This window comes from Electrona antarctica (assembly GCF_951216825.1).
Source record: "Electrona antarctica genome assembly, chromosome: 23".
NCBI lineage: Eukaryota > Metazoa > Chordata > Actinopteri > Myctophiformes > Myctophidae > Electrona > Electrona antarctica.
Genome location: NC_136804.1, coordinates 38,321,752 through 38,337,336, shown reverse-complemented (window position 1 = coordinate 38,337,336; position 15,585 = coordinate 38,321,752). Strand labels below are relative to the sequence as shown.

The following is a 15,585-nucleotide window of genomic DNA, read 5'->3' as shown; positions in this document are numbered from 1 at the left end:
TTGTTCCACACAACAATATGTAATAAATGAGTCCAATGAAAGAAAGTGGCATAGTTAGGCTCTCTCATATGGTTGTATATTTCTATATTTCTTTGAAAATCACCCTGCATGATGTTCGCCGATCCCGACAAACATTCCGTTACGGTGTACGGTTCAGTTCAGTTCGCCCTGCGTGAGTCCTCGGGTCCGTCCAGGTCCAAACGGCAACGGCTCGTCGTTTCAAACAGATTTCACACGTTCGTCGTCTTGTGGGATATCCGTTACGTTTACACCACATACCCATCTGACCGTCAGACCATCACCCGGTTCGGCTTGTGAGTCAACTGGCCGTCAGACCATCACCCTGTTCGGCTTGGGAGTCAACGATGCATTGAGAAAAATCCATCTCCCTATAAAGGACATTATTACTTTAGTTTATAAATGAATGTATAGGCAAAGGTCACCATGGTGGTATTCCACTACAATGTCCGAGGAATAAAAACGAACATGGTCCACAGTGGTCTGACAGTATGTGGGCTTCCATAGGGAGGAAGCCGATTGACCAGTTGTATCCATAGACATAGACGCGTCCTTCAGCTCTGGGGCGTCTGTATCTCCATAGACATAGACGCCTCCTTCAGCTCTGGGGCGTCTGTATCTCCATAGACATAGACGCCTCCTTCAGCTCTGGGACGTCTGTATCTCCATAGACATAGACGCCTCCTTCAGCTCTGGGGCGTCTGTATCTCCATAGACATAGACGCCTCCTTCAGCTCTGGGGCGTCTGTATCTCCATAGACATAGACGCCTCCTTCAGCTCTGGGGCGTCTGTATCTCCATAGACATAGACGCGTCCTTCAGCTCTGGGGCGTCTGTATCTCCATAGACATAGACGCGTCCTTCGGCTCTGGGGCGTCTGTATCTCCATAGACATAGACGCGTCCTTCAGCTCTGGGGCGTCTGTATCTCCATAGACATAGACGCGTCCTTCAGCTCTGGGGCGTCTGTATCTCCATAGACATAGACGCGTCCTTCAGCTCTGGGACGTCTGTATCTCCATAGACATAGACGCCTCCTTCAGCTCTGGGACGTCTGTATCTCCATAGACATAGAAAGGTAGACGCGTCCTTCGGCTCTGGGGCGTCTGTATCTCCATAGACATAGACGCGTCCTTCGGCTCTGGGGCGTCTGTATCTCCATAGACATAGACGCGTCCTTCGGCTCTGGGACGTCTGTATCTCCATAGACATAGACGCGTCCTTCGGCTCTGGGGCGTCTGTATCTCCATAGACATAGACGCGTCCTTCGGCTCTGGGGCGTCTGTATCTCCATAGACATAGACGCGCCCTTCGGCTCCGGGGAGTCTGTATCTCCAGGGAAGGCGAGCTTCCGCGACGCACACAGAAGCTTGCCAAGCTTGTCCACGTGCGTCACAGAAGGGGACGTTCGGTATAGGCCAATCGGAGGCAACGTAAACGTTTGTTTTTCTCATGCCAATAAAGCTCCTTCGGATTGAATCGATTTGTGCCACGTTGTGAACAACAAGTCCCTGATGGACAGGCCGGTTGACCAGTCCCTGATGGACAGGCCCTGATGGACAGGCCGGTTGACCAGTCCCTGATGGACAGGCCCTGATGGACAGGCCGGTTGACCAGTCCCTGATGGACAGGCCCTGATGGACAGGCCGGTTGACCAGTCCCTGATGGACAGGCCCTGATGGACAGGCCGGTTGACCAGTCCCTGATGGACAGGCCCTGATGGACAGGCCGGTTGACCAGTCCCTGATGGACAGGCCCTGATGGACAGGCCGGTTGACCAGTCGTATCGGTAGACTGTCCAGACGTCCCTTCCTCCAAACGGACGGACTTAGAGACTCTGAACATTAGTTGTAATCCAGAGTAAAGAGGAAAGCCTCTTATTTACAGAAATGTCCTTGGCGTTGCTCTCATCTCCTCCGTCCTCCTGTAACACAGAGAAGGTCGTTCACACCAAATCACACCGTGTGTACGATGAATCTGCACACACGGCATCACGCCTCGTGAGCTTGTAGATCTGCTATTTTCACAGAATGTTTGTCACCCCCCAACCCCCCCCCCCCCCCCCAGAAGGGTTCATGAAAACTTTAGTTATACTTTTTGACCACTTCAGCCCTATATACATTTCGGCCATTTGAAAATAGCCGATCTACAAGCTCACAATGTGTTGCGGTGCGACGCATTGTGAGCTCGTAGATCGGCTATTTTCAAAAGATTTTTAGACATTTGAAAATTTTGAAATGAGACATTCTGCATAATGAGTACTTTTACTTTTGGTAGGCTACTTTAAGTATACATTTTGATGCCAATACTTTTGTACATTTACTCAAGTACATGTTGAATTCCGAACGTTTATACTTGCAATGGAGTAGTTCTACATTGCAGTAGGCTACTACTTTTACTTAAGTCAGGGGTTCTCAATGTTTTTGGCTGGGGACCCCCGGAAATGTCTCGCGACCCCCGCCCCGACCCCCCTCCCCACCCCCAATACAAACTGACTGCAAAAATAACATAACCTTAATAATAGAGAAAATACATCATAAATAAATACTGAAACCAGATATAATCATTAAAGGTGTAATGAAACGGAAATGGTGGACATTTTATTATGAAGTTTCAAACGGTTTCAAGTTGAAACACCGGTCTGAAGTTTCTGAACCAATCAGAGCGTCGCATCCCTTCAGGCGATGGGACGGTAGCTAGGGAGTGTTGCTATGCTATACGCAGCAGCGTGGTGTGTGTTTGTTTACAAATGAAATAGACGGCCAACTCTACCAGTTTACTGTTATGTGGCTTATTTCTACCCTATAATGTTTTCAGATACATATTTTAGCGTGATGATTAAGTTGAAACCGAGTAATACACTGTCTGGATGTTATCTGGAATGGGAATAAAAACGGAGGATTTCTGTAATCAATAGCAGCTGTGCTGCACGGATGCGCACATATGGAGAGGATACGGGTGAGCTTCATTTTTATTGGCTTTTATCGATGTTGGCCTCGACACGTCATCACGCAGCACGTTTTCGTTTACAGGAAGTAATAAAAAACAATATTTTTATGGACTTTTGATATAAAAACACACAAAAATGAGAATTTTCCCATTTTTTTGGCATCCATTGTTAGGTATGCTCATATGATGACCACGGAGATGTGTGAAAAACGTATTTTTCATTTCACTACACCTTTAAGGAAAGTTCATGCATGCACTATGTGTACTATGTAAACTCTTCATTTCCATTTTCCAGCCATTCAGTTGCAAAATAATAATTATATATTTTTTTGAAAATAATTTGGGGACCGCCCAAAATAATTTGGTGACCTCACGAGGGGTCGCGACCCACGGGTTGAGAACCCCTGACTTAAGTAGTAATTTTTTGACCACTGCATGGGGGGAGGGGGAGGGGGGGGAGGGGGGGGGTGGATATACATTACCGTGGTCCCGACCTGTGGCATCACGGAGGGTTACCAAAGCTGCTCCTTGTCCGCTGAGATCTTTCCGGCCGTTGGTCCGACGTTATGACCGCCGTGGCGGAGAGGGAGGAAGGGGGAAGGACACACGTTTTAGGTTTCATACCAGGCAGAAATTAGCACGTGCTAATGATACCATACTTATTACTACGCTTTGATGAGTCCCCTAATGATACCATACTTATTACTACGCTTTGATGAGTCCCCTAATGATACCATACTTATTACTACGCTTTGATGAGTCCCCTAAAGATACGATACTTATTACTACGCTGTGATGAGTCCGTCAATATGTACGGGCGGATGAAACCATGGCCACACACACTAACGCACTGAGACCTCATTCTACTAAACGTCTTCTACAACGTTTTTTTGGAAAGACGTACGTTGCTATAATTATAATCAGTCGTGCGTGCTCAACCTTGTTCATGTCGAGGACCACCCCGAAATGAGATGTGTTCGGCCGCGGACCCCCGTCTGAAAATATGTTGTTCCAGGGGCCCTCCAGAAGGAAATATTTGACTTAAAAAATGTTCCCTTTAAAAAATAAATATATTCAGAGATTGGCACACATTTTCATGAGTTTTGTTTTCCAAAAACCTGCACCAAAACCTGCACCTCCAAAGACCTGCAAGCTCACAACGCAGCACTCGGTGCCGCGCTATGAGCTTGTAGATCTGCTATTTTTTGAAAAGCCCCCAAAGTATATAAAATAATGGTTTGAAGTGGTTCAAATCTGAAAAATGACGCCGCCGGTGCTTCTCCGGTCTCAACGGGCTAACAAAGAGAAACCAGAAACATCAGCGTTCCTCTGTGAGGTGCCTCCGAGTCCCTGCATCGATCGGTCCGCGTGGCTCCAGGGCTCCGGGCAGCAGGTGTGGCGGTCGGTGTGGGCAGTCTAAATAATTAAGTACGTTGGAAGGAAGATGGAGGAGGCAGGAGTCAAAGTCTAGGGGTCGTCATAGCGCTGCCCGGGCCTGGGCCCGGCCTGGCCCGGCCCGACCCGGGGAAGGACGGATACTTAACTACAGGTTTCATGTTTCCACGTTAAAAGCTAAAGTAATTGGAGTGAGTAATTTGCCAGTTTTTGGGTGCTCGCTCACACCGGCTGGAGAGAGAGAGAGTGCTGAGGAGACACACACACACACACACACGCCAGGCTTGTCCCGAAACAAAACAGGCCCTCTGGGGGCCGACCATTAGCAGGTCTTAGTTAATGGGCTGGGGAGAGAAATGGAAGGAGTGGCGCTTCGACCTTGACTGAAGGTCTACATGGAGTGCAGAGCCCGGTAGGGATGGAGCTCCATAACCCAAAATCTGATGACAAGCTTATTGAGTACCCGTTATCAATAAGCTTACCCGTTATCAATAAGCTTACCCGTTATCAATAAGCTTACCCGTTATCAATAAGCTTACCCGTTATCAATAAGCTTACCCGTTATCAATAAGCTTACCCGTTATCAATAAGCTTTGGGCTTATCAAGCCTGTTATGGAGCATATATAGCGGCCCATGACGTCATGTTTAAACAATCAAGACAAGAGGCGATCAGGAAATAAATGTAATCGTCCATGCTGGCACAAACATGTCGGTCTAAAAGTGTATTGAAACAAAATTACGCTTTTAAAGTGAAGTGACGGTACACATATTAACCAGTTAACAGTTTCTTTAATATTATTTTATTGGTAAAAAGGTTAATTGCCTTCATGTCTGTTAGAAAAGTACTGTATTTGAATGCCGTAGTAAAAGATACTGGTTCTGTTGAGAATTTATTGTCTCCCGTCTTTCCACAAAATAATAGAAAATGCTCGATATTGGTCTCGATAAGAACCCGTCTCGATAAGGTGCTCAATAAGGTGCTCGTTATCAATAAAAAAATAACGAGCTAGTGCCCGGCTTTGAGTCAGTCGGATACACGAGTGGTTCCCAAACCTTTTCATGTCAAGGACCCCCAAATTGACACTAATTAGCCCGCGGACCCCCATTTGAAAAGATATGCCAGGGACCCCCATAAGAGAAGATCTTTACGGCTCTAGCAGTGATTCTCAACCCGTTTAATTTCAAGGACCCCCAGTTTGACATGCATTAGTCTACGGACCCCCCATTTAACGGAATTTCTATCTCTGGGACCCCCAATTTATACTGTAAAATCAATGTTATTTTAACTCAGAGTGTACAATTTGTACACTCTCAGAGTTACAGACCCATATGGGTCCATTTGGTTCCAAACTATCATTTAGCTGCGGACCCCCCTGTAACTCCCTCAGGTCCCCCACTTTGGGGACCACTGGGATACACGGTTGTCCAGAACCGCCACAAAGGGCTCTGGTCAGGCAGAAGGCTCTGCCAGTGGACGCTATTGCGCCTATAACTCTCCACACCTGTCCACATTCCAGCCTCTGCCCTGAGCCAATTGATTGCCATGGCAACCCCAGCCTACACCTGCAGAATTCCCCACACCTGCCATTTGATTACTTAGTCAGGTCACTTTTCACTCTTCAGACATTCTCCACAGACGTTTACCACTGTTTACCACTGAAGGACTTACACACACAGACGGTCAAAACGGGTGCTATAGAGCACCCAAGTCTGACGTCAATATCGGTAGAGGGTGCAAATCCACGGGTTCATGTACTTTTTAGTTGCATTGTGATCCCCATAGGGGGGGATTTTAGATTGCCTCATATAAGAACTGTGTTTGAAAAATCCCGGCCGCTTCACTCATATGGATATGAAGAATCAACTGACTGAGAGAAAACGCTATTGTTACTGCTACTGAATTAGTTACATTTTCGCTAGAAACAGACTATCAAATATGAGTGACTGAATGTCGTAATGTAAACGATACAGAGACACCTCCCTGACAATATAACGATACAGAGACACCTCCCTGACAATATAACGATACAGAGACACCTCCCTGACAATATAACGATACAGAGACACCTCCCTGACAATATCACGATACAGAGACACCTCCCTGACAATATAACGATACAGAGACACCTCCCTTACAATATAACGATACAGAGACACCTCCCTGACAATATAACGATACAGAGACACCTCCCTGACAAAATAACGATACAGAGACACCTCCCTGACAATATAACGATACAGAGACACCTCCCTGACAATATAACGATACAGAGACACCTCCCTGACAATATAACGATACAGAGACACCTCCCTTACAATTAGGGCCGGGACTTTAACGCGTTAATTGAGATTAATTAACTACAGAAAAATTAACGCGTTAAAAAAATTAACGCATTTAATCGCACCTTTTTTTTTTTTTACGGCGGAACGTTTCTCACTGGGCGCATTTCTAGGCTCATTAGGCTGCTGCACTCCTTGCACGGCTTGCAGGCATGCAGGGGGAGGAGGGAGGAGCAGCAGCAGCAGTCCACTACAGCTCCGTCAGACAACAACTTACAACACCCAAACGTTTGCTCCGTGGATTTAGATTTAAAAGCTATCGGATGGACGCGTGGATAGCAGCATGGTTGTGTGCAATGTCGGAGGGAAAGGATCCATAAGCCATATGACCAATGTTATTAGCTTCCATGCTAGCTCTGGTCCATAGCCAGAGCTATGGATCAGAGCTAGCTTCCATGCTAGCTGCTTCAGCTTAGCATGTCTCGCAGAGTAGAGGCTTGCACCCTTGCAGAGGCTCGCGGAGATTTCACCACAGCACGAAGCTGTCAAGCTGTCCTCGATGCGAAACATACTGAAGCAGCAAGTGTGAAAGTCCGTGGTCAGACAATGGTCTGCCCCAACCCCATGTGAAATGCACTCCCCAGCTAGTTCATTCCACCGTTTTTTATTTTGTTCCTTTGTCTAAGTGTTTACCCCCTAATAAAGTTGTTTTTATTTTTTTTTCTCATGCCCCACCATGTACAGCACATTTATTTGAGTATTCATAGACACTTTATATACTAGGCACTTGCTGCACTTGTTTATCTGTTGGAGAAAAAAAAGTTGTATTGCTTAAAGGGGAATACCCCTCATTTTCAACATTTTTCTATGGAGTTGTGTGGAAAACTGGAAATAATAAAAAGTCACCCCATGTTGTGTTGCCTAGAACTGAAGGTCTGACAAAAAACAGTAACACTATGAAGTACAGCTTTGTGATGTCACTGAGATGTACTTGTTACTGTTACTGATTTTTTTCAGACCTCCAGTTCTAGGAAACAAAGAATGGGGTGACTTTTTTATTATTTCCACACAACAGCTCTAAAGGTATATTAATGCCAGTAAAATGTTGAAAATGAGTGGTATCCTGTAGTCACTATTCATTGATTCACTGGGATACCAAAAAACCTTTGAAAAAAAAGGTTTATCACTGTTCTCGGGTTGAATATTGATATGCGATTAAAATGCGATTAATCGAGATTAATTAATCACAAAGCTTCTAATTAATTAGATTAAAAATTTTAATCGAGTCCCAGCTCTACTTACAATATAACGATACAGAGACACCTCCCTGACAATATAACGATACAGAGACACCTCCCTTACAATATAACGATACAGAGACACCTCCCTGACAATATAACGATACAGAGACACCTCCCTGACAATATAACGATACAGAGACACCTCCCTGACAATAACGCAGAGACAGCTTATTTATTTTTGGACCACAATGCTTATATGAAGCGATTTTAAGTTGACCCCATGTTGTTCTCCATAGAGAAATTACTTCCGTGAACCGGGCGGAACCAGGGGATGAGCGAGTGACGTCAGGACTTTAGAACCAGGGGATGAGCGAGTGAGGTCAGGACTTTAGAACCAGGGGATGAGCGAGTTACGTCAGGACTTTGAGAACTTGTAGATCGGCTATTTATTTTTTTACATTCTTTAAAGCAATCAGATAGGACTTTTCTGTTTGGATGTATGGGCTGTCAATCAGATAGTACTTTTCTGTGTGGATGTATGGGCTGTCAATCAGATAGGACTGTTCTGGTTGACATTTGCCTGTTATCTCTCCTAATGGTACCAACATCAAAACAGAATTTCATTGTGGACAAAGTCTTATCCAACGATAACCAAATATTCTTTAGTTTGGGGTCTGAGAGGCTAAATGTCATCAAATGGTGGTCCGTGGCTCAAATGGGTCTGAGAGGCTAAATGTCATCAAATGGTGGTCCGTGGCTCAAATGGGTCTGAGAGGCTAAATGTCATCAAATGGTGGTCCGTGGCTCAAATGGGTCTGAGAGGCTAAATGTCATCAAATGGTGGTCCGTGGCTCAAATGGGTCTGAGAGGCTAAATGTCATCAAATGGTGGTCCGTGGCTCAAAAGGGTCTGAGAGGCTAAATGTCATCAAACGGTGGTCCGTGGCTCAAATGGGTCTGAGAGGCTAAATGTCATCAAATGGTGGTCCGTGGCTCAAATGGGTCTGAGAGGCTAAATGTCATCAAATGGTGGTCCGTGGCTCAAATGGGTCTGAGAGGCTAAATGTCATCAAATGGTGGTCCGTGGCTCAAAAGGGTCTGAGAGGCTAAATGTCATCAAACGGTGGTTCCGTGGCTCAAATGCTGAACATTTAAATGGGCCTTGATATGAAAAGGGTACTTGATACTACGGTATATAGAAGTGTACCTTTGTGGTTTTGATCTTGTTCCCGGTGGCACAGCTCCAGCCTTTCAGATCAGGGAGAACTTTACACTCTTCACCGTCGAGGCACGGGTGCATCTGACACCACCACCTCTGCTCCACTATGGAGGCTGGGAGAGGAGAGGAGACACACAATGTTACACTATGGAGGCTGGGAGAGGAGAGGAGAGGAGAGGAGAGGAGAGGAGAGGAGAGGAGAGGAGAGGAGAGGAGAGGAGAGGAGAGGAGAGGAGAGGAGACACACAATGTTACACTATGGAGGCTGGGAGAGGAGAGGAGGGGAGGGGAGGGGAGGGGAGGGGAGAGGAGAGGAGACACACAGTGTTACACTATGGAGGGGAGGGGAGGGGAGGGGAGGGGAGGGGAGTAGTAGATGTGCGCTCCAGTGACGGCTGAGAAAGATTAGTTAATTTGTGTCGGATAAGGACTTATTGCTAGATATTAAGGCCTGTTTAGGGTGTGTGTTTTAGCGGGGGGGTTTCGCCTGGAAGGCTCTATGAAAACACTCAATCTTGAACGAAGTTCAGCGTGAGAAAGTGACGTTCACACACGCCAGAAATGAACGCGTTCACAATGACGTTCATCAGGCAGAAATACAGTACGTTCAGTTCATCAGGCAGAAATACAGTACGTTCAGTTCACGTTCACCCAAAATATGAACGAGTTTGTGAACGATCGTTCTTTGAACGCGTTCGGGTACAACACTGTTGGAACGTACCATCCACACAGGAGGGGGCAGCGCGGGTGGTGTGTATTGTGTTGGAACGTACCATCCACACAGGAGGGGGCAGCGCGGGTGGTGTGTATTGTGTTGGAACGTACCATCCACACAGGAGGGGGCAGCGCGGGTGGTGTGTATTGTGTTGGAACGTACCATCCACACAGGAGGGGGCAGCGCGGGTGGTGTGTATTGGAACGTACCATCCACACAGGAGGGGGCAGCGCGGGTGGTGTGTATTGGAACGTACCATCCACACAGGAGGGGGCAGTGCGGGTGGTGTGTATTGGAACGTACCATCCACAGCGCGGGTGGTGTGTGTTGGAACGTACCATCCACACAGGAGGGGGCAGCGCGGGTGGTGTGTATTGTGTTGGAACGTACCATCCACACAGAAGGGGGCAGCGCGGGTGGTGTGTATTGTGTTGGAACGTACCATCCACACAGGAGGGGGCAGCGCGGGTGGTGTGTATTGTGTTGGAACGTACCATCCACACAGGAGGGGGCAGCGCGGGTGGTGTGTATTGGAACGTACCATCCACACAGGAGGGGGCAGCGCGGGTGGTGTGTATTGTGTTGGAACGTACCATCCACACAGGAGGGGGCAGCGCGGGTGGTGCCCGCCACCTGCCCCGGGAAGCAGGAACACTTGACGGTCTGCGAGCGCTCCTCGATCTTGTTCTTGTTGCAGCAGCGGTGCAGCGCCACCACCTCACAGGTGCCCGTCATCACATGGTGCACTGTTCGGGAAAAAAGAGAGAGGGAAGTCGTATGATTGATTGATTGATTGATTGATTGATTGAAATCCTAGCGTTTCTCTCTAACTCTTGAACTCTCCACCATAGTAGCACAGTGTTGATTTTGACGGCAAATTTTGGGTTTGGGTTTTAGTTTTAGTTAAAAAATATTGCATGGTTTTAGTCGTCGTGCCTGATTTTACACTTGCTGAAAAGCTGCATGCTGAAAATAACAGATCTACAAGCTCACAACGCATCGCAGCACGACACGTTGTGAGCTTGTAGATCTGCTATATTCAGAGCGCAATGATCTCTTCTCCACTCTCCACTAGTCCCTCCCTAACATTTAGTCTAGTTTTTAAGTTGTTGACGGAATTGTCAGTCTTAGTTTTAGTCGTCATAGCTTAGTTTTCATTTATTTTGTATTTAGTTTTCGTCAGTGAAAAAAAGGTAGTCGACGGACATTTATCGACATAAATCAACACTTCTCCATCGGACGTACATTTTTACACTTTCAGAGTAGCGTTTTGGCGACAGTATTTTAGCCAAACGTCTCCAGCTTCCAAGACGGCGAGATATGAAGAAATACATGGCGGTGCTGGCCATTGTTTTCGTCGACTAAAACTAAGACGATTCTTTTTTCGTTGACTACCTTTTTCCACTGACAAACTAAATGGAAACTACATTAAAACGAAGCTACGGTGACTAAAACTAAGACTAAATATACTGACGATTTTACACTTGGTTGCATGCTGAAAATAGCAGACCTATACAAGCTCACAACGCATCGCAACGCGACGCGTTGTGGGCTTGTAGATCGACTATTTTCAGCAAGTGTAAAAAATCCGTCATTACGACGGCATCAAGGCCCGCCGGGACAACGCTCCACACGTCCCAAACTCTTCTCCCTTCTGGCTCCAAAACTATGGAATGCACTTCCCATCACAGTCAGAACTGCAGCCTCACTCCCAATCTTCCGCCGTAGTCTGAAAACCCACCTCTTCAGACTCCACCATGGCCCGTAGCACTTGCCCTAGCCTAGCCCCTTAGATAGCACATTATGTAGACTTAGATAGTATTTTAAACAGACCTATAGCTTGTTACGTAGACAGCTCTAGAATTGCACTTTATGTAGTCATAGCACTTTATAGTACACATGTATAATATATTATATAGTATAGTATGTATAGTTAACATAGATACTCCACTGTTACGTTCTTAGTTTATGATTCATGATAACTACTTTTTATATATGTGATGTATGCCATGCTTTTGTTATTGCTCAATGTAAGTCGCTCTGGATTAAGAGCGTCTGCTAAATGCCTAAATTGTAAATTGTAAAATTGTAAGGCCCGCCAAAATACATTTTGTTCGACTAAATCAACTGTAGATTTAGTCAACTAAAATCTTATGACATTTAGTCGACTAAAACTAGACTAACACTAAGACATTTCCAGGTGACTAAAATGTGACTAAAACTAAATGAAAACTATTCAAGAGACTTTAATGACTAAAACTAAAATCTAAATTTGCTGCCAAAAACAACACTGGTGTTGGCACACACACACACACACACACACACACACACACACACACACACACACACACACACACACACCACACCATTGTCTGGGTTATTTAGGGACTGTGCCGGGCCTGCTGGCTCCGTGCTCTTAATTGCACGTGACATTTTCATGAGGTGTTCTTCTTGTGCCAATAGCCTGTTTATTGCCAGAGCACTGTATAATTAACCCACTTAGGCCTGACGTCGAAATTTAAAAAAATGTCATCTAAATCCTGACAGTTTTCTGAAATAACTACAGTATAAGTAGTATACTGTAAGTAGTTTCTGTATCAGTGGTGCTCAATATTTCATGTCAAGGACCCCAAAATGATCTGTAATAGGCCGCTGACCCCCATCTGAAAACATGTAGTTCCAGGAACCCCTCTCAGAAGCAAAGATTTGAGTTAAAAACGTTCACTCTGAAAGAATATATATTCAAAGATTTGAACTACATTTTCACGATTTTTAAAAAATGGCAGATCTACAAGCTCATAGCGCGGCACCGAGTGCCGCGCTATGAGCTTGTAGATCTGCCATTTTTCAATAGCTAAAGTATAACATAATGCTTAAAACACAAAGGAGTTCCCGTCCAAAATGAGATAATTAAACAACAAATGAAAAGTACAGTGTGTGTGTAGTTATGCTTCCTACTGTCTACCCGATAGCATTTCAACTAATTCAACTTAATTGCTGCGGCTGGTTCTGTTTTTTTTTTATTAGTTTTTTTTTCATGTCACAATATTTTTTGCGGAATCAATTAAGCTGTATTTTAAAACGCCGTGTTTTGGAGAATAAGCTGCACTAAAGCAGTTCAGTTTAATATCACCCTCTGTATCAATTCAATAGCTTTATTGTTAGTAACTTGGAGGGGCGGCGGTGGCTCAGCGGTAGAGTGGCCGGATGGGAACCACAAGATCCCCGATTCGATCCCTGTGGGCTCCCCCAGAGTTAGTGTTGAAGTGTCCGTGAGCAAGACTCTGAACCCCTAATTGCTCCCGATGCGCAGGTTGGTGACTTGCATGGTTTCCCCCGCCATCGGTGTATGAATGTGTGTGTGAATGGGTGAATGTAATGCACAATCTATGTAAAGGTGTGTGAATGTGTGTGTGAATGGGGGAATGTAACGCACAATCTATGTAAAGGTGTATGAATGTGTGTGTGAATGGGGGAATGTAATGCACAATCTATGTAAAGGTGTGTGAATGGGTGTGTGAATGGGGGAATGTAATGCACAATCTATGTAAAGGTGTGTGAATGGGTGTGTGAATGGGGGAATGTAATGCACAATCTATGTAAAGGTGTGTGAATGGGTGTGTGAATGGGTGAATGTAATGCACCATCTATGTAAAGGTGTGTGAATGGGTGTGTGAATGGGGGAATGTAATGCACCATCTATGTAAAGGTGTGTGAATGTGTGTGTGAATGGGTGAATGTAATGCACAATCTATGTAAAGGTGTGTGAATGTGTGTGTGAATGGGGTAATGTAATGCACAATCTATGTAAAGGTGTATGAATGTGTGTGTGAATGGGTGAATGTAATGCACAATCTATGTAAAGGTGTGTGTGAATGGGTGAATGTAATGCACAATCTATGTAAAGGTGTGTGAATGTGTGTGTGAATGGGTGAATGTAATGCACAATCTATGTAAAGGTGTATGAATGTGTGTGTGAATGGGTGAATGTAATGCACAGTCTATGTAAAGGTGTGTGAATGTGTGTGTGAATGGGTGAATGTAATGCACAATCTATGTAAAGGTGTATGAATGTGTTTGTGAATGGGTGAATGTAATGCACAATCTATGTAAAGGTGTATGAATGTGTGTGAGAATGGGGGAATGTAATGCACAATCTATGTAAAGGTGTATGAATGTGTGTGTGAATGGGTGAATGTAATGCACAATCTATGTAAAGGTGTGTGAATGTGTGTGAATGGGGGAATGTAATGCACAATCTATGTAAAGGTGTGTGAATGTGTGTGTGAATGGGTGAATGTAATGCACAATCTATGTAAAGGTGTGTGAATGTGTGTGTGAATGGGTGAATGTAATGCACAATGTATGTAAAGGTGTGTGAATGTGTGTGTGAATGGGTGAATGTAATGCACAATCTATGTAAAGGTGTGTGAATGGGTGAATGTGATGCACAATCTATGTAAAGGTGTGTGAATGGGTGAATGTAACGCACAATCTATGTAAAGCGCCTTGGATAAAGGCGCAATATAAATGCACGCAAACCAAAAACGTAGAGAGAAAACTCAGGGAAAGCTCATTGCATTTGGGAGGAATTTAATGAAATGCTCCAACATCTCAGCACGGTTTACTTTACGTTAACATTTGTGACCAGGTCTGGCAAATAGGCCCTCATCTCGACCAGAGTAATTTTTCAGTTTTTTACAGATTATTAAAGTACAGAATGTAAGCTTTCATATGATGTATCATTCAATGAAATTGGAAAATATTTGAAGGAGATATGACCATTTTAAAATGATTGTGCCGTTTTACCCAAAGCTGAGAAAATCCCCTTTGAATGTTCACAACATTTCAACACCTAGAGCTGGCTAGCCTACTTTGACTTATAAATGTATACATTTCATTTGCCCAAATCAATAATCTGTTGGAATGAAAACCTTCTTCAACATTCAAACTGTGTTAATATGAAAAACAATCGAGTTTATTTTAGATTTTCTGCCTTTTCATTATAGGCCATTTTGCCAGACCTGGTCACATATACTGTATTGGAAATTTGGAATTGTTGAGTCAAAACTCAGTAGTGGAGCTTTTGCTTGGCATCCCAAAAAAAGCTACACTTCCCAGAGTGCAACAGAAAAATGGCCGCTGCTCATTAAGAGCACCTGGAGACTTTAAAATGCCATTCAGGCAATCAGAAAGCAGAGAGAGACACTGTTTCCACACCTAAACGCAAAACGGTCGACAGCCGCGCACGTCTTAAGCTGTGCGCAGCTTAGAAACGCTCTCCTCCGCGCAAGTCTTCCGCGGAGGTGGAGCTTAATTTCCATCCACCAGCTGTCTAAAAACTCGGAAAATAAGCTGCGCACAGCTTAAGACGTGCGCGGCTCTTTAGATAGTGTGGCAGCACCTAGAGAGAGTCTACTGACGCCACAGGTTAGTTCAGGAGTTCAGCCCAAAGATTAGTCTGTTCCACAATCTCCGAATGCTACAGTATAATAGAGTCTGGACCTACAGCCCCATGAGCTGAGTAAGGAATGCTATATAGAGTCTGGAACTATAGCCCCCATGAGCTGAGTAAGGAATGCTATATAGAGTCTGGAACTATAGCCCCCATGAGCTGAGTAAGGAATGCTATAGAGTCTGTACCTACAGCCCCATGAGCCGAGTAAGGAATGCTATATAGAGTCTGGTCCTACAGCCCCATGAGCTGAGTAAGGAATGCTATATAGAGTCTGGACCTACAGCCCCCATGAGCTGAGTAAGGAATGCTAT

General features: G+C 45.0%; 1 protein-coding gene and 1 long non-coding RNA gene across 2 annotated transcripts in view; both read right to left on the bottom strand.

The window, feature by feature from the left end:
- Positions 1–15,585, bottom strand: part of LOC306916647 — a 571,903-nt gene that overhangs the window by 531,468 nt on the left and 24,850 nt on the right. The window lies entirely within an intron of this gene.
- Positions 3,479–11,165, bottom strand: LOC306916318 (chemokine-like protein TAFA-2; the record flags this gene model as incomplete). The annotated part of the gene is made up of 4 exons (XM_079494152.1): positions 3,479–3,508; positions 9,090–9,214; positions 10,410–10,562; positions 11,111–11,165. 4 exons carry the CDS (start codon positions 11,163–11,165, stop codon positions 3,479–3,481), a joined length of 363 nt encoding a protein of 120 aa, XP_079350278.1.